The sequence below is a fragment of the Solanum dulcamara genome, chromosome 5, assembly GCF_947179165.1.
Source record: "Solanum dulcamara chromosome 5, daSolDulc1.2, whole genome shotgun sequence".
NCBI lineage: Eukaryota > Viridiplantae > Streptophyta > Magnoliopsida > Solanales > Solanaceae > Solanum > Solanum dulcamara.
This window is the reverse complement of record NC_077241.1, coordinates 50777148-50797067: the sequence shown is the minus strand read 5'-3', so window position 1 is coordinate 50797067 and position 19920 is coordinate 50777148. Positions and strand designations below refer to the sequence as shown.

General features: G+C 34.7%; 1 protein-coding gene and 1 long non-coding RNA gene across 2 annotated transcripts; both read left to right on the top strand.

The window, feature by feature from the left end:
• The first annotated feature begins 677 nt into the window (after positions 1 to 677).
• LOC129888319 (uncharacterized) lies at positions 678 to 2752 on the top strand. Its single transcript, XR_008766622.1, has 2 exons — positions 678 to 1163; positions 2550 to 2752. It is a non-coding gene; the product is annotated as an uncharacterized LOC129888319 (long non-coding RNA).
• Positions 2753 to 12331: 9579 nt separating this feature from the next.
• LOC129888318 (uncharacterized protein At4g33100) lies at positions 12332 to 13479 on the top strand. The gene is made up of 3 exons (XM_055963319.1): positions 12332 to 12623; positions 12772 to 12856; positions 13048 to 13479. Exons 1-3 carry the CDS (start codon positions 12532 to 12534, stop codon positions 13150 to 13152), a joined length of 282 nt encoding a protein of 93 aa, XP_055819294.1. The 5' UTR covers positions 12332 to 12531; the 3' UTR covers positions 13153 to 13479.
• Positions 13480 to 19920: the final 6441 nt, after the last annotated feature.

Sequence of the window (19920 nt, the reverse complement as noted above, 5' to 3'; positions counted from 1 at the left end):
CATCATCATCATCATCATCATCATCATCATCATCATCATCATCATCATCATCATCATCATCATCATCATCATCATCATCATCATCATAAGTTTTGAATTTTAAGTGTTTATTTAGTAAGTAATATGAATACATTATATTGTTCTTTTTCTCTCTCCCCCAGATATGCCATTAATAAGCCCTCCACCTATTCTTGGGTGACAACCGTACGAGATAGCTCACGTACGGTTCGGGAGCCTCTGCCCTAAGCTAACAACCTTCTTATGATATTAATAGTTGGATGGAAAGAAAGCTATATTATGAAATGTATTTCTTTTATATGAATTTTTTTTATTTATTTACTTACTTTATATGTGTAGTATTTTTATTAATTAAATAGCAATCCATTCAATTTTCTTTCAAATTATTTAAATTATAACCTTCTCTATTCAATTTTATTAAAAATCATGTCAATTCTAGCCATTTTATTGTGTAATTCTTGTCAAATTCTAGCCAATTGTAACTAAATAAGAGCCAATTTCAATTCCAATCCCATCACGGCCGTCCATTTCATCTTGATCAAACCCAAATTTAATCTGGATCGTGCATCCATTTTGATCCAACAGTGGAGATCAAATCTATCTTTTCTTTCCTATTTTAATTATCCACAAGCAAAAACCTAATCCCATTTATTCTCATTCTCACTCCCTCTATCTCTAGAGCCTCGGTTGCACATCTCCCTCGCTCCACTGTACCTCTCGCCTGCTCTGTCTCTAGCGAAATCTCGCCAGCGAGGTGATCCGCCTCCCACCTCCCTCTCTTCTCCTAGTCGTTGATGCTATTCCTACCGACGAACCACCATTGTCGCTCCGTCTCGAGGATGGAGACCACTAGCCAACAGTCGCTCCACGCAACTGGTGGAGACACCCAGTTGGCACCACCTCTCTCTGTCCCTCTTCTCTCCTTTTCGTCTCTCCCCTTACTCCCCCTCCTCTTCTCTTTATGTTTATCCTCGCCGACCAAAGAACCACACGAAAAACCCCTCTGTATCTCTTTGAAGAAACCTTTGATAAGGAGGGTAGACGAACCCAGCAACTCGGTTGGCGATGAAGATGAGGCACCGAACAGCTAACTACGGCAAAGTTTAAAATGGCAACAGACTTTGCCGTGTTGAAGACGGATCTAGGTTTGTTCATTATTTTTAGTTCTTATTTGTTCTAAATCATCGGATCATTTCATGCTTAAGTGTCTTCTTCCTCTGAAATAATCTCATGTTTGGTGTTATTTTTTTATAATTGTTAATATTTAACAATCTATGCTCTATGTGGAAAACTCCATCTTTGTTGTCAAAATTATGTTTTAGCTTGAATCGCTTAGCTCAGCTGATTGTTCATCCTTAGTATGGTAATTATGTTTATTAAAATTCCATTTTGTTGGAATTGCTTTAAAATTGATTAAGAGTTGTTATTACTTTGTATATTTGGCTTAATTTGTACAACTTAACTGACTAATGGATTATTTAATTCCAGAATTAAATTAAGTAAAGCATAATATTCTATGATTGATTTTGCTGACTTTGATTCTTGCTTATTCTTATTGTGGTAAATTGATGTTGTTAGTTTGTTCTTGTTATGGCAAATATCGTTTGAGAATACATATTTATTGGTTTCTTCGATTCGATTTAATTTAGTGAATTAACATACCAATCGATTGATTTTCTCAATTTTGGTTTATTTTAATTATTCCTTAATTAGCTTTGAAAAGAATTAAGTTTTCTGATTTATTAGTTTTTGATTCTGTCTTTTGTTTGAATTTTTTATTTATGGTTAATTTTCTATAATTCAGATGATGAATAGTTATAGCGGGGATTAATTTGGTATATTAGGAAAGACTTGTCCTTTTTATTGGCATGATGGAATATGTGGAGTCAATGTAAAATATTTAATTATATGATTTATTAGTAAACTAGACATGGTGTTGATCGATATTCTTTCTTTTAAGAAATCTCCTTTTCTTAAGCCTAATTTTTGGTCAAATATTGACTGAATCATAGACTTAATTGATTAACTGTTTTACTCCTTCATTTTTGGTAACTTTAGATTATTAATTTTATTTTCCTTCGTTTTACTTTTCTTGTACTGATTTGGGTTCATTACTATATAAAGAGAGCTTTTCCTCTCATTTTGGTCATGTTTTCAAGCACAATAATTCACTCTCAAAAGCAATAATATTCTCGTGGCATACTACTATTCTAAAAAGTCTCCTCTGGTCTAGTTTTTTTTTCAAGTGATGTTCATATCCGGTTTATTTGTTGATTAGTTAATCTGCCTAACTGGTTAGTTCCTTTATTTAATTCAACCTCCTCCTTTCGCTATGAATTATTTAATTTTTTGCATAACATGCGTAAAAACAAAAGGAAGCATCCAGGTTAGTCTTTTTTCTTCTGTGTGCGATATGGTGTTAGTTGTAGAACTTATAATTGATATCCTCTTGCATGTTTGCCTATTCTTACATTAGTGTATATTCTATCTTCTTGGTTTCTTGTTTTATATCTCCTTTATTGATTTAACAGTTTTTGAACATTGAAGTTCAAGATGAGGAGAGTTTGTCGAGGAGGGGACTTTCCTGATTCATCTAGTCTTATTTTAGATTTCTAAAAATTTTGTGTGTATTTTATTCACTTATTCTTTTGGCTCTGTAATAATTTATCTGTAAAAAACTACTCTATAATCATAAAATATTTGGAGACAGTCTAAAGGGAGAGGGGAACTAATGTGCTACTTGCATTTTATTTTTACCTTATGTGTCTGATAATATGCTTATGAAAATTAACCGCTTGATCATATTAGTTAAAATCATACCACTAGTATATCATAGGTCTAAACTAAAATAATATATTTTTAGTGAATCTGTTCATCCATTTATTCCTAAAAGAAGAAAAGGATTCGTTATATGGCTAAAGTTGAATCTGGATTTTTGCTTAATTATCTGTCGTTATTTCAACATATTTGTATGTATTTAATCTTGACTTCTTTGAAAATCTATGCAATGTAGATCAAATAATTTGTTATTTTGTCTTGGTGAAGTTAAGTTGTGATAATATTATAAATATTTTTTTGAGGATCAGTTTTTATTATAATTCGTCTTTTAGATATCATGTCTATGGGCATCTATTAATTAATTTTCAGCATGCAAATTCATATAGCTACCATGTCTATATGATCAAATAAATAAATTTCTTTTTAATTCGCATTGAAATTAGATCTATAGGATATATTTAATATATTCAGAATGATAAATCATAAAGAAGCCATGTCTAAAGGACTTGATAGATATTTTCTCTATGTTAATAAAACCATGTCTCCCGTGTTTGACCCTATTAGATTATATAGAAATCACGCCTATAGGGTTTAATTATATTATCAACATATTATATTATATATAAATCATGTCTATAAGATTTTCATAAAATATGTTAAACATGTGACCTTTCCTAGAAACCATGTTTATAGGATATAATCATTATTTTTAACATATTAATTCATATACGAAACCATGCCTGCGGGAATAAATAAATATTTGCAGTATATTTTATTAGAGATCATGCCTATAGAATTTTAATAAATGTGTATCAGAACCATGGTCATAGCTTTAAATAAATTTTCAGTATGTTGTGTTATTTAGAAAATCATGTCTATAATATCCTTAATAAATTTTCAGCATGCTATTCTAATTAGAAATTATGTTCATGGAATTTTACAAGTAATATTTTAGCATTTTAATAACTAAAATTGTTAAGAATGCCTCCTTTTATTATAATCAATCTAGTAATTGAAATTGTCCTCATGTCTGATAATTGATGTTTTCCCATGTTATTCAAGTTTATGTTATGATTTATACGTTTGATTGTATATGCACACACACCTAATATTTATTATGGCCTTCACAACTTGAATGTATTTTCAAGCATGCTAATTAATCAAACTAGACGCTTATTTGAGACTTTATGCGCTAACTGCTCGACCTACTTGTTTTGTTTGACGAGATGTCTAATTAGAAGGCCTATATTTTCCTTAAGTCTAGAACCTATCCAATTAGTAAGTCCAATGCCTCTTGGACATTATGTAAGGATGTTAGACACCTTTCAGGACGTTAGTTTTATTGTTTCTTTTAGATTGCTTTAGGATTATAATAATAAATAAACCTAGGAGGAGTAGGGGTAAATAGACCCCTCGAAAATGATGAAAGGTGATTCAGGCATACTTTATGTATTTTGCCTTTCGATTAATAAGCCTGACACTGATTCGAGTAGTATAATTTAATTTAGTTTAGTTAAATTCTTATTCATTTAAATACTTAATATGTTTGATTGTATTTATTTGGGGTAGTTTAACTAATAAAATTATGTTTCCTCCTATATTTAATTATGCAATTTATGTCTTCTCGCTTGTCCATTCTATTTAGTTAATTAATTTTATTTGTTTTTTTACATATTCTTTTATCATCTTAATCCTTTAATTTAATAATATAAGAGATCTTAATTGTTTTATGCCCCCCTCCCTACATAAACTATAAGATTCATCGGGGACCTACAGTTGTGGACCTCGAAAGGTGTCTAGCACCTTTCTTTTGAGGTAATTTGAACCCTTACCTGAACTTTGGTAGCAATTGACCCTTTTAAAAAAAATAGAATAGAATGATGCCCTAATGCACCTTTAATTCATTAGGTGGCAACTCTTCTCTTTTTAAATCCTAAAAAAAGTTGTCACGTCATTGTAAAACTTATTTTGAGAAAAATGGGGTGCGACATTAAGCATACAGATGTGAAACACAGGGTGAATAGCTGCTAACTCTGATGGCAATTCCAACTCATAGGCTACATCACCAATCCTCTTCACAATCTAATAGGGACCAATGTAGCAGGGACTAAGCTTCCCTTTCTTTCCAAATCTCATCACACCCTTCACGAGTGAGACCTTCAAGTACACCTTATTATTCACTTCGAACTCCAAATCTCTTCTCCTAAGTTCAGTGTAGGATTTCTGGCGACTTTGAGCGGTTCTCAACCTCTATTGGATGATCTTTACCTTCTCCATGTCTTGGTGAACCAAGTCTGGCCCAATCAACTCAACTTCACCAGCTTCGAACCAACTAATTGGTGATCTACATCTCCTCCTATACAGAGCTTCATAAGAAGCCATTTGAATGCTTGAATAAAAGCTATTATTGTATACAAACTCAATAAGGGGTAAGTGATCATCCCAATTACCTTTGAAGTCCATAACACATGCCCTCAACATATCCTCTAAAGTCTGAATTACGCACTCTTCCTGGCCGTCTTTCATCGGATGAAAGACAGTGCTAAGGTTCAATCTTGAACCCAAACCTTTCTTAAACGACTTCCAAAACTGAGCAGTAAATTGATCTCCCCTATCTGAGATGATGGACAAAGGGACTCCATGAAGTCTGACAATCTCTCTAAAATACAATCTAGCATAATCCTATACGGTATCAGTGGTCTTAATCGGTAAAAAATAGGTTGACTTGGTCATCCTATCCACAACCACCTAAATGGAATCATGTTGTTTGTGAGACCGCATCAAACGTGTAATGAAATTCATATTGATCATCTCCCACTTCTATTCTGGAATTTTTATATTCTGAGCTACTCCACAAGGCCTTTGGTGCTCAACTTTAACTTGTTGGCAGTTTGGGCACTTGGACACAAACTCTACTATATTCCTCTTCATTCCACTCCACCAATATAATTCTCTCAATTCATGGTACATCTTTATAGAACCTGGATGGATGGAGTACCTAAAGTTATGGGCCTCTTCCATGATCTCTCTCAAATACCATCAATGCTTGGAACACACAATCTCCTTTGATACCTCAACACTCCATCTCCCTCTTTGGAAATATTTATTACCTTCTGCTTGTGAACATCATATTTCAATTGGAGGAGAATGGGATCTTGATCTTGGTTTTTATTCACCTATGCAACTAGGGATGATTCATCCCCATTTTGAACGATAGTACCACCCTCAATAGAGTCAATAAGTTAAATTCCCAAACGTGAAAGCCTATGCACCTCTTTGGCCAATTCTTTCTTTCCATCTTCTACATGGGCAGTGCTTTCCATAGATAACCTGCTAAGACATCAGCAACAATATTAGCTTTACTTGGGTGGTAGAGAATGTTCATATCATAATCTTTGAGTAACTCAATCTATCTTATCTACCTCCGGTGCAGCTCTTTCTGATAAACACATATTTTGAAGGTTTTTGTGATTTGTGAACACATCAAGATGCATGTCATAAAGATAGTGAGCCAAAACTTAAGAGCGAACACTATGGTTGCCAACTCAAGGTCGTGAGTCGAGTAGTTTCTCCCATGAAGCATACGCAATAACCTTTCCCTTCTACATCAACACATAACCCAATCCTACTCTAGACGCATCACAATAGAGGGCCACACCATCCGTTCCCTCGGGTAGGGATAACACAGGAGCAATAGTCAACCTTGTTTTTAACTCTTGAAAACTCTTCTCACAAGTATCTAACCATTGAAACTTAGCCTTCCTTTGAGTTAGCTTAGTCAACGGTAAAGATATGGATGAGAACCCTTCAATAATTCTACGGTAGTAGCTGGCCAAACCCAAGAAGTTTCTTATGTCAGTTAGGGATGTGAGCCTTGGCTAGTTCTTAACCTCTTTAATCTTTTGTGAATCAACTCGTATACCCTCTTCAGATAAAATATGGACTAGGAATGCCACAGAAGCAAGCATGAATTCACACCTTGAAAACTTAGCATACAACTCTCTTTCCTTGAGAGTTTGTAGAACATCCTTCAGCCGTAACATGCATATTTTCATATTTTCAACTCATATTTATACACCCACAATATGTATAAATACTTTCCCAAATGTGGGAGAAGAGAATCGAGCCATACCTTAACAAACAACTCCCCAAACTTGCTTAAAATTGACTTTAAGAGCTCTCAACGTGGCTGAAAAGTTGGTGGCTGCTCGTTGCACTCTTTCGCTGCCCCAACTATCAATTCACGTTGTTAACACCTTTATCTAGTTGAAGAATACCTTAGATAATTAATTGACGGAATGAAATTGAGGGCCTCACTTTGCTGCCATGGTTGTTTCTCTCTTACTCTTGTTCTCTTCAAGTTACTCTCACTAGTTCTAAGTAACAAGCTGAAAATATGTCTAAGTACAAAGCTGAAAATAAGAGCCCTTAGTCATGACTTAGGATTTTATACCCTTCCTTTAGGAGTGACACATGGCAGCCCCTAGGGGTGACACGTGTCAGCCCCCTAGGGCGCCACTTCATCTATGCATCTAATCCAAAGCTGCCACATGGCACGTGGGGCCCATCCCAAGTAGGTGTGTCAGCTACTTAGTCCAAGTAGGTGCATCACCTACTTGTCACCTACTTGCTTCTTTTCGTAAGTTTGAAATCTAGTTTTTGCTCCTTTTCGTGGGTTCGTGGCCTTGTCTCACTTTAAGAACCCATATAATCTTTGCTACTTAAGCTCGACGTGTACTCAAGTAGCTTAATTTTATAAGCCATCCAAGTTTGTAGCTTACGCAAGTAGGTTAAGTCCCTTGACTCCTTATTTGGCCTCCAACTCCTTCCGAAGCCTTCTAGACCTATTTCCAACCATCACTACTCACGTAGAACTTCATAGATAACGTGGACCACATAGAAATCTTTTAGAAAAAAAATATGCTTCAATGTACCAAGGTGCGGGGTATAACACAATGATAGGTTCATGGCTACCTCAAATCAAATGAATAAAACTAAACTCAAAAGCTAGAAAGATAAATGTGGTATTCTCCGGAAGCAGGGAGGACTCATTAATCAGCTGAATACGAATAGATCCTCAATGACGCGCCTATTGATGATTTCTAGTACCTGTCTCTGCATCATAAAATGATGTAGCCCAAATGGACCCCAGCACATGAAATTTATTAGTATGTAATATAGTAGAATGAAACATACATTAAGGTAGAATCAAATCAGTTCAGAGACCTCAAATCGGAAAGATGAACAACTTAATCAAGATGTCTTAAGTCTGAACAAGACTAAGATTTAGACAACGACCAATCATATACAATTCAATCCCATCCATTCCACTTAGAGTACTATCAAGACCTATATTATAGTTTCTCTTATCTGAAAACCATCACTTATGAGCCAGTGATAGTACAACAAGCCAACGTTGTTGCCACGTCCGTCCAATACCTTGCCAGGATAAGAACGAATCAACCAATAATGGATCCAAAACCAATCAAATAAATTAAGAAATATCCGACTTAATGATTCAATCCTATCCTACGTTTGGTGACGTAATTATTGAGTTCAAGTTATTACTTATTCTTACCCAATTCGGTGCTCGATACTCCTTCCAAGACTCAAAGATTATAAGACAATCAATCCAATCAAACCAAATCAATAAGTCTCAAATGGACTCTTATCAATTCACAATTCTATCAAATCAATCCTTTCAACCAATTAATTTCCCAATCATTCTCAATTATTTATTTAAGAGAAGTTTGGACAATCATTTATGAAAATATTCATTTGAGACCATTCACTTGGGTTCAATTATGAAAATATAAAGGACTATGAAGTTCATCAACACTATCATCATGTTCACTTCTCAATCACAATCATACATTCATAAATTCAAGGCTTTACACTCAATTCTTAAACATCTATATTCAACACCCATCAATATGCTATTAGGGTTTATAAAAAAGTAGTTCAAATCATTTGTTCAAGGAACTAATTCGTAGAAAGCATGAATTTATCAGTAATCAGTAAGACATGTAAATTTTAGGAAATAAATTTTCAATAAACACAATCATGGGGACTCAATCCATTCACAGTCAATCTATCACAATCATGGACACATGAAGGAACAAAGTCCATATTTTAGTTCAGCCTTACATACCTGAAATTCAAAGAACAATCGAAGATTGAAAAATGGGAGTAAGCGTTTGAACCCTACCCTCTTTTTCTTCTCTAATCCTTGCTCTCCAATAAATTAAGTGTTAATGAGAGTATTATGAGTTTAGGGTACTAATAAGGAACTCAAAATAGTCCCAAAACATCATAGTTTTAGTTTGGAAAGAGAGGAAAAATACCAATCTACCCTTCACTAAAAATTAAAACTGGACGCCTACGGGTCATAATTACGACTCGTAGGAACTTTAACGGATCGTCAAGTCTATTCGTGGAACTGGGTTAGAAATGCTTATGGTCTACGACTCAAGTCTACAAGTCGTAAACTACTCGACGAGTCGTAGACGCGACTTGCCTTGCAGATTTTTGAAACTCTAAGAAATCTGAGTCTCTGGTATCTCTACGGGTCATTGCTACAATTCGTAGACTCTTCGACGACTAGTCAACAACACTCGTGGGGACAACTTCCTTTACTGAAATTTGGCCAAGTGCCAAAGAATTCTACGAGTCCCTTCTGCGACTTGTAGAAACTCTTACAACTCGTGAGGTCAATCGTAGGGATGGATCTCAAGTTCCAAAAATTCCACCGAGGGTCGGAGGGGCCTACGAGTCGTCCATACGACTCGTAGAACTGTCTACGAATCGTAGGTGGCCCTCATGGTCCACTGGTCAGTCCATTTCATTAATTTCCCTCAGGGTCTCGAGTTTAGTTTAGGCTGGGTTAACACAGGGTGTTACACTAATGATGTTTTATATCGAAGTAAATTAGCATAATGAGAAAATTAATTTTATTAATAATAATAATCAAAACACTAATATCTATTTATTCAAGTAAAAATAGCAGAGAATAATAACTATACAAATATATTTTGATGTAGAAAATACAAAATAATTAATATAATTTAGGTTAATTTTGTAAAGATTGTATTTATTTAGATTTAAAATTATTTAAACTATAATTTATGTAATACTTCATCAATGCTAATCAAACTTGTTTATTTATATAGACAATAGAGAATACCCTCGCCATTTCTATTACTTCACCCTCATTCTAAAAATAGTTGTTTTAATTTATTTATCCAATTTTTGAAATCAAAAGAATTTCTTAATGGGTTTTAATTTCTATCCTTAGTATTAAATAACTGCATGAAGTGGTAGTAGTCAAATTTAAAATTTTAAAGCATTATTAATAATGTTAATTTAGTAAAATACACCTCTAATTAAATTATTTTAAGAGGTGCCATATCAAGAAGGGCCAAGTAATATAAAACGTACGGAGTAATAAAGTGGAGAAAGACAAAAATAGGCATAAATCCATATACACATGCTTAATACATATTATATTGAAATAACGGTGATAAAAATAATGTTAAATTTTATGACAAATTTATAAAAATATTATTCTACTTATAATGTTAATGAACTTAAAGAAAAAGTTATAAATACCTAGGTTAAAAAATAAATTATATATAATATAAAGAGGTATTACATATATGTGATATGACAAGGGTAAAATAGACAATGTATAGGATACAGGGGAAATTTGATTATTGGTCAATGTTGAGGAGGGAATTTAATTTTTAACGGGTGAAAATTTTCACCCATTTAAAAATTCAGAATTATTGTTAAAAAATTCAATCTTAAAAAAATAGTTCACTTAATGCATATTATACTTCTGCAATATATGAGATAATGAAGACAATTGTAAATTTATAGAATTTAAAAGTTTAATTGGTTTTCTTTAAATGTTGGGGGAATTGGCATAATTCATATTTAAAGTTTTTTTATTCATTTGTTTAAATTAAGTATTCTACTGGTAAAGAAATCATTTCTACTCACCTAAACTCCTAAAGTATGAAAACAAATTGTATATATTTGCTTTATACTATGACAAATAGTGGATTCAAGATTTGTACTATAGGAGTTCAATTTTTAAGGTTCTTAACACAAACTTATTAAAATTTTAAAATTATTTATATTTACTATTTATTATAATTTTTATTAAATTTTTACACAAAAATATAAATTCTGTATTAAAAGTATCAAGTTCAAATTAACCTAATATAATAAAAAGGATCCACCTCAAATGACAAATAATATTTTCTCAAAGAAAATACATTATTACTTTCGATCCAATATAGATTTCAATTAATTTTAACAAAGCAAAAGAGCATTAATTATTTTTTAATTTTTCTTTGCTTTAATAAAAGATACATAACTTTTAAAGTTAAATTCCGTGTTTATTTGCATTTGTTGGGAGAAATAAAAGGTAATTTACCTAAATATTTTTCTTTTTATAAACAATGTTATTAACGGATTATCTTTTTAAAAAATTTAAGGACAAAATAAATTATTGGGCCCGTGTTTAGCACGGACTAATGTCACTAGTGTATATATGTATATATGTATTCAGTTGAGGTGTGTATCGGTTAGTTCGATTTAGTTTTAAGTATTATCTGTTCGGTTTATCAATTTTTGGTCTTTAACGGTTTGTTTTTTCGTTTAACAAATAAGAAAAAAATTTCAAAAAAAATATACGACTTCTCCAATAATTTGACGCAATACAAGCATATAACGAAACAAGCAAATCAAACGTTCTTGTTGTAAATACTCACAATTCACAACCCTAGCCACCATCGCTTAACCTTTGTCATTGTCGTTGCAAACCTAGCCACCACTGTTTTTAGTTCTTTAGATTTTGACATTGTGAACCTAAAGTAATACTAGAACCTAAAAAAATATACAGTGTCAACTATAAATTGTATAGGGTACTGATAATCTGATATAGTAATTATATTAATATATTTTATTTGATACTTTGATATTTATGTATGAGTAAAAATTAAAATAGTAAATTATTATAGTCTTAATGGGTTATCGATTTACTCAATAACCCAATATTAAAAAATCAATACTGAATCGATAACCTAATAATTTTTTTTATAAAATCATTAAATAACCGTTAACCAATAACAATAAATCAGTAACGCTTTTTTCGATTTAATTTTTCGTTCGGTTCGATTTTTCAAAACCTTATTTGTAAGTCCACTAGTCAAAGAATTAACAAAGTCATCTTTAAACCGAACATAAACAAGAAACAATCCCATCAGAAATCAATTGGCATATGTACTCAAATTTCAAAGCAATACACTTAAAACTTTTTACCCACAAGCTCAATGGTAATTTAACATGTAATAGCATGGAAATAATCATATTTTACCAATTGTTAATTTCCCTTTCAACAAGATCATGTGGAATATAGGATGCACTAATTTGGTGAATCAAATCATTTTCTTAACTGTGGTTGTTTCTCAATTACTTGTCACATTTTTAGTTGTGATTATTTTTGCATTACAGGCTATATTTGTAATAGTAGCCCTAAATGGTTGTTTGTTAAAATCATTACGATCAAATTAAGACTTGACCACAATCCAAATTCCCCCATTGACAGCACAAAACTCCCTACCTTGATTTGCCGTTTGAAGGGAGAAATTGCTGGAATTACAATTTCAAAAATAAACTTTAACTGCTCAGTTTCTGTGTAGATTCATGGATTTGTAGTAGGCCATAAACATGGGAATCTTCAAGGAGAAGAAAAATGCATCTCAGCTAGCTACTTCACCTTGTGCTCAACTCAGAGAGGCTTACCATAATTGCTTCAACAGGTCAAAAATTCAAACTTTCTTTACCCCTTTTGGCTATTTTTTTTGTTGTGGGTCAAGATTCAAGAACAGTTAGTTTGCTTAGATAACTGAATACTTGCTCTTTACCTAAAACCCTGAATCCTGAGATTGATGATGGGTTTCTCTGTAGGTGGTATTCTGACAAATTTTTGAAGGGTGAGTGGAATAAAGAGGAGTGTGTTATAGAGTGGAAGAAATACCGAGATTGTCTATCTGTGAGCTCTCTCTTCTTTGAATTCTAAGCTCAATGAGCTGAGGTCTATCGGAAACGGCCTCTCTATCTTCTCAGGTAGGGGTAAGGTGTGCGTGCACACTACATTTCCCAGACACCACTTCTGGGATTACACTGGGTATGTTGTTGTTATGTATTTATTTTTTTACTTACTTTTTCATTAAAAAATTTCAGCAACATCTGGATGATAAGCATTTAAGTAGATTCTTGGAAGCTGATGGAATTGTGGGTGGTGCTAATCAAAATGGTTCAAAGAGTTCTGCTGGTGCTCCCAAGTAACACACAATTGAACATCTTGAAGTAACATGAAAAGGAAAGGTGATTTTAAGTAAAGCATAATTAGAATGTTTTTGTAATTGTATTCGATGGCAAGTTAGGTGACATGTAATCGATCAAGGAAAAAAAATACTTGAATCTTCCTTTGATTGAAAGGCTTTCCTGGGTTTTGCATGTAAACGTTTGAGTAGAACTAGGAAAGCATGCTGCATAGCACTGAAAGATTGTCTTGCAATAGCAATGCTCCTCTTGGAAATTTTGACACTTGACAAAATTTTTATCTATGGATTGTTAGACTGTGATCTTAGTTAAATTCCTTGTGTTTTGTGATGTGTAAAGTGTTCTATTATTTTAACTTGTTCTTCCCAAGACCAGTTGCATATGAATCCTTCAAAATTCTTGTCGAATTTAAGAAGAACAACAGCTAATGTTAAGTGACGATAGTTTGGATATGGAAATAATGAGAAAAGAAGAGATGTTGGGAATGAATTGTTTGGTTATTCCCTCAAGCGTGTTGGGTTTACATAAGTTTTTACTAGTAATCCTAGAAAGGAAAGTAGTTCCTGTTCCTATTTACACAATTTTAGGATTCTAAACCTTTCCTATGTATACAAGGAATGAGCTCTTGCGATATTAAATAATTTCCTAATTCATAATACATCTCCTCAAGTTGGAGCATACAATCCTAAACATGCCACTAAGTGATTTTGTAAGAATATTTGCTAATTGATCATTCGAGTTAATGAAGCTCGTCAAAATGCATTCCGGTTCAATCTTGTCAAATAAAATTTCAATGTACTTCTATATGTTCTGTTCTCTCATGATTCAAAGTAATACGTATTGCATCTTGATTGTCACATATCAATTACATGTGTGCATCTCTACCATACCTCCAATCTTGGAGAAGTTATTTTAACGATATAAGCTCTCACTTGTAGTTCAAGCCATTACGCAGTTCTTTGCCTCTGCACTCAATCTAGCTTTTACATCATGCTTTGTGCTTTTCAATGCTATTTGGTTTCCTCCAACTAGAACACAGTACCCCGAAGCGGGCCGTTTGTTTGAAGGAGATCCTATACAATCTGCAGCAGAATATCCAATACTATTTGTGTCTCCTTTATACTCACACAATATACCTTGTCTGGGTGAACCTTTGATATGACTTAAGATACGAATCAGTGCGTTCCAATGACTGTCAGAGGGAGTCTAGAAAAATTGGCGAACTACACTGACCACAGGTGAAATGTCCAGTCGTGTGATCGTAAGATAATGGAGCTTCCATTTAATCTCTGATAATGACCTGGATCTTTCAATGGCTCCTTCTGATCATGAACAGTCTTAATGTTTGGCTCCATAGGAGTATCAACTGGTCTGCAACTTAACATGTTAGTGTCTTCCAATGTCAAATGCCTATTTCCCAAGTGAAATGAAAATTCCACGGCTGCATTGAGCCACTTCAATGCCTAGGAAGTATTTTAGTTTACAGAAATCTTTTTTCCAAAAGTGACTGCTAAGATGCCTCATAAGATGAATAATGCCTTCATGATCATCAATATCCTTGGCTACTAATCTAGCTTTGAGATGAAACCTTTCCATCAGCACCCACCTTCATTGTGAATACCCAGTGACATCCAATTGTTTCTTTTGCCCCGGCGATAAAAGAACTATCTCCCAAGTTCAATTATCATGAAGAACACTCATTTCCTCCACCATAGCCTTCTTAGCTTTAGTATTTCTGGGTGATCCTTAAAGGAGGTGAAGAGCTTGCATTTATTTTTTTGCTTAAACTTGGCTACTTTGTTTAGTTTTGTGTCTCGTTGGAAATTGAAATAGAGGCTTGAAAATGATGTTTATTGTCTGTTGTCCATCCACATTTGTCTCTCTACTTTCTTAGATATGAATTGACATGTCACAACATGATTTCAGATATTATGATACTGTTGTTGTTAGTCGATGATACAGATTATTTGGGTGGAGTAATTCGTGATTCCTTATGCTTTCTACCCTTTGATTTGGTGATTTTCCTTTTAACCCATGCCCAAATCCTTCCTCCCAGGGGCAACCTTCGTTCGCCTCTCTATCTCCTTGGTGATTAATGGTGGGCTGGAGGGCCTCCCTTCCTTCCTGATTCCAGTTTATGCTAAGGTTTAATGTGGATAACGTTCCTTAGTCAGAAACCTGTTCCTATATTTGCATGGATTCCCATTGATTGTGGGACACAGGCTTTGATGATGAACAGGATTGGATATATCGAGCCTATAGCTAGGATGAAATTTAGCTAGAATTCTGTGATTACAATTGCAGTTTCCATGTTGTATGGGTCTATGCAATGGGGTACTGGTTTTAGTCTGATGATCTCCTTTCAGCAATGGTCATCTCAGCGCTCCTTGTGTAGAATGCTAAATATTTACCCAGTTTATCTGCACAATCATTTTGATTCTTGAGTTTACTAATTTTTCTAAGGTAAGCAATCAAGCTTCTTGAATTTAGTACTTGCTCAATGTTGTACTGAATCAAGCTGATGCTATTTTATTTGTCAATCAGCTTGCACTGAAAATATAGTTAGACTGAACAGTCAGGCAATTAACTTAAGTTGCTGAAGTTCTGCTTCATGAATGCCAGAACCTGTAGGAAAATGAACAACACTCTCCTCGGCTCACGTTTCCATTTGATGTTAGATTGGGAATATTAGCTATAGTCACTCTCTTCACGTCTCTTTTGCGGTTCAAGTCAGTAAAACTTTTGGAAAAAGCACTGGTGGTTTGACTTTATGCTCAATATTGTGGTAAAACCTTGTTAATTATGATAAGGTAAGTTGTGCATTGTAGACTTCAGGATAGTAAAATTCTTTTTCTCCTCTTCTCTTTCTCTTATGGGATTTACCTATCTTCTGTTAGTTCCTTGCTGAATCTTTCCTAATATTGTTCAAGTTAGTTTTGCTAGCAAGAAGTACCAAGGATAGAATATTTATGCAAAAAGTTTAGAAGGAGTTTCTTTTTTCAGTTTTTTGAAGTGGGATTGCATATCGTTGTTGTTTTGTCTCTTTCCTGATTTTCTGAGGAAAAAGAAAATAATTGATTTCTACTTTTGTTGAGTGACCTGAGTCTATTGTTTAGATTTCACAATTTCCATTTTTATTTGGTGTAATTGGATTTAGTATTGAAAATATGTTCCAATTGCAATTCTATAGGATGGGTTTTGGTTTTTGATTTTGAGGTTTTCGTCTTCCTCATTTACCTTTACATTTTGATTCTTTTATCTTGTTTTTCTTGTTTATATTTGGTGCCGATGTGTTAAACACACAGTTCTTTATATTGGTTAAAGCAATGCTCTTTCAGTGTCAAAATGATTTTATATTTCCCCGGGTTTAGATCGAAATGGAATCCCCGAAAACCAGGGCTGGAGTATTAGACTTGTTCTGCTTCAATAGAGGCAGAGTCGAACAAAGTGATTTTTGGCTAAAAATTTAACAATATTATTTGTTCTTTTTATATGGAACAAAGCAAATTATAGTACTTATGCATTAGTTTCTCTCTATTTAAATGTTATCTATAGAAAATTGTATTGTGATGTGTAAAGTGTTCTCATTTGTTTTTGATGATGATGTCACACATCGTATTGGGGCAGCGTGGATGAAATGGAGGCTCGCTTCCGGAGTGTTATGCGACAAGAAGGTGCCACCACAACTTAAGGGCAAGTTCTACAAAGTGGTGGTTAGACCGGCTATGTTGTATGGGGCAGAGTGTTGGCCAGTTAAGATCTCTCACATTCAAAAGATGAAAGTTGCCGAGATGAGAATGTTGAGATGGATGTGTGGTCACACCAGGAGCGACAGGATTAGAAATGAGGCTATTCGGGACAAGGTAGGAGTGGCCTCGGTGGAAGACAAGATGCGGGAAATGCGACTGAGATGGTTTGGGCATGTGAAGAGGAGAGACACAGATGACCCAGTGAGGAGGTGTGAGAGGTTGGCCATGGATGGTTACAGAAGAGGTAGGGGTAGGCCGAAGAAGTATTGGGGAGAGGTGATTAGACAGGACATGACTCAGTTACAGCTTACCGAGGACATGACCTTAGATAGGAGGGTGTGGAGGACCCACATTAGGGTAGAAGGCTAGTACATAGTCTCGTTATTCTTCCCTATTCATAGGCGCACTAGCACATTACAATTCTTTGTACTCTCATTTCTGCTATTTCTGTTACTATTTATTGCTTTCAGTACTTTTGATTACTCTATTTTATCTGTGATGCCTTCGTTATTTATTTTCCTATAGCGCTTTGAATTTCTTAACCTTATCTGACCCCCTTTTATGCCTTTTATGCCTTTTTTGAGCCGAGGGTCTCTCGGAAACAGCCGTCCTACCTTGGTAGGAGTAAGGTCTGCGTACACTCTACCCTCCCCAGACCCCACGTTGTGGGATTTCACTGGCTTGTTGTTGTTGTTGTTGTTGTATTTTTTTAATAACAAGTCTCCTTTCATCATTGATGTGCAAAAAGATACAGTTTTGAGTTTGGCATTCCAAACTTTGTACATGATCATTGAAAAGAGACTAGACCTCTAGACACTATTAAAATAGGAAACTTTTAGACACTTCATGGAGGATCATAAACAATATGAGATGATTTAATTTTTTTCTGTCTAAAGGAGGGGAGACTCCATTTGTCCATATTGATTAGCCCTCGGATGTTTCTAGGGAGATTAGAGAAGAGGGTGAAGACCTTGATTTCATCAATTTTGTGACTTAGCGAGGCTAGTGCATCAGCTGGCTTGTTAGCCTCTCTAAAACAGTGGACAATGTTAAATTTGTGATCTTCAACGATCTTCTGAATCTCCTGCACCTGATTGCTGATTTTCCATGGGGTTTCCACTCTTTTTTTACACTTTTAGTTAAAAGTAAGGAGTCAGTTTCTCTATGGCCATCTCCATGCCTTTGCTTGCGCACCATTGAAGTCGATAGAGTAATGCTTCTGCTTCTGCCATGTTGCTCGTGCCATTTCCAAGAGGGATGGAGTAGGCAAAAATGAAATCTCCCTCTTGGTCTCTTATGATTCCACCAACTCCACTTTGGTTGTTCGAGCAACTACCATCACTGTTTAGCTTTACTCTTAGTGGAGGGGGTTTGATCCAAGTTATCGAGATGCTAGTCAATTGTTGGATATTGGCTTCGCTTGCTTTGCATATGCTCCTCCAGGTTCCCCCAATATTTATTTTGTTGAACTTCTTTTGGGTCACCTGCAAAAAAAAGTTAACAATATTAGAGATGGCTCTGTACCTTGAGGGTCTAGTTCCTTCAAACTTGTTACAACATCTCAATTGCCAAAGTTCCCAACAAATAACTTGAGGAAGATTTTTAGCGATGAAGTTAGAGATAAAATTGATGGATTTGTGATTCCACCAACTAAGGAGTAGAGTTTGTCCTTGATCTCATTAGTAGGCTGGGAGGTGAGTATATCCCAATTCCAAGTGCTTTGGTTGAGGACTTCTCTAAGTTTTACGTCTGGAAGGAAAATATCTACTGGCATGTACTTGTAGATAGGCCCTAGTGAGCACCACTTATCAAACCAAAAGGAGATATCTCCTTTGCCAATCTTCCACTCTATATGAGACTCCATCTCACTACTTATCATAACAATGAATAGTCCTCTAGAAAATTTAAAAACGACTCTCCAGGCGGCCTGCCTAATATACCTGTAGCCTGTAGGCTATGATTCCTTTGAAATGTTTGTCTAAACTCTGAAGAAACAAAAAAGGCTTAATGAAAGTTTAAAAATTCAAGCTTGCATTTTCCCCCCACAGTCCTGACTGTTTTCTCAAGTTGCATGGCTCTTGAGGAAAGAAAGACTTGGTAACTTTTGGTTTCATCTGTTTGTCCATCTCACATTTGGCTGTCAACTATTCATGAAATATTCTATCATGACCTGTTATTGGATTTTATGGTATAAATTATTGGGTGGAAGAGTTGCTTTCTTCCTGATTCCATATGCTGTGGCTATTTGAGAGTTTATGTTAGTTTTAATGTGAATTGTTTACTTTGGTAAGAAATTTGTTCCCATAATTGGACGAATTGCTTATGAGTGCGGGACACAGGTTTCGGTGATGAAAATAATCAAATACATGGAGCCTAGTTCTAGAGGTGAAATTTTGCTGGAATTCTATGAGTACCATGGGGTGTCCATAATGCAATGGATGTACTGGTTTTAGTCTGATTTATGACAGAGGACTATCTAAATTTTTCCCAGCCTCTTATCGTCACGATCATTTGATTCTTGAGTCGAGGACTTGGTTAAAGTATATAGTCCTGAATCATGCAGATGCAGATTTTTTCCCCAGAAAACTAGAGTATGTTGCTGAAATTGAGGGTGGTCTATCTTGCTGAAGTTCTGCCACATGAATGCGAGAACCTGTAGAAAAATTAACGCGCTCCCGTGCCCATTTATTGTTAGATTGGCAACATAATTACTGCTGTCTCAGTTTTCGTGTTGCGGTTCAAGTGCCAGTAAAAGCCTCTAAACAAAAGGATTGGCGTTAATTTCATGCTCAATATTGTGGGCAACCAACCATCTCCACAGAGACAGTGGAGAGGGAAGGATGAATGTAAATTTTTTTGAACACGAGGCACCAAAAGAAAGGATCAAATTGCCATTCAAGAACTTTTGTCCAAAGGGATTTCAGGAACTGAGTGATCACATTATTAACTGCCTTGTAATGCCAGCTAAATAATTCAATTTTTCAGAAGCCCATTTACTGATATCTCAAGTATTGCTCACGCA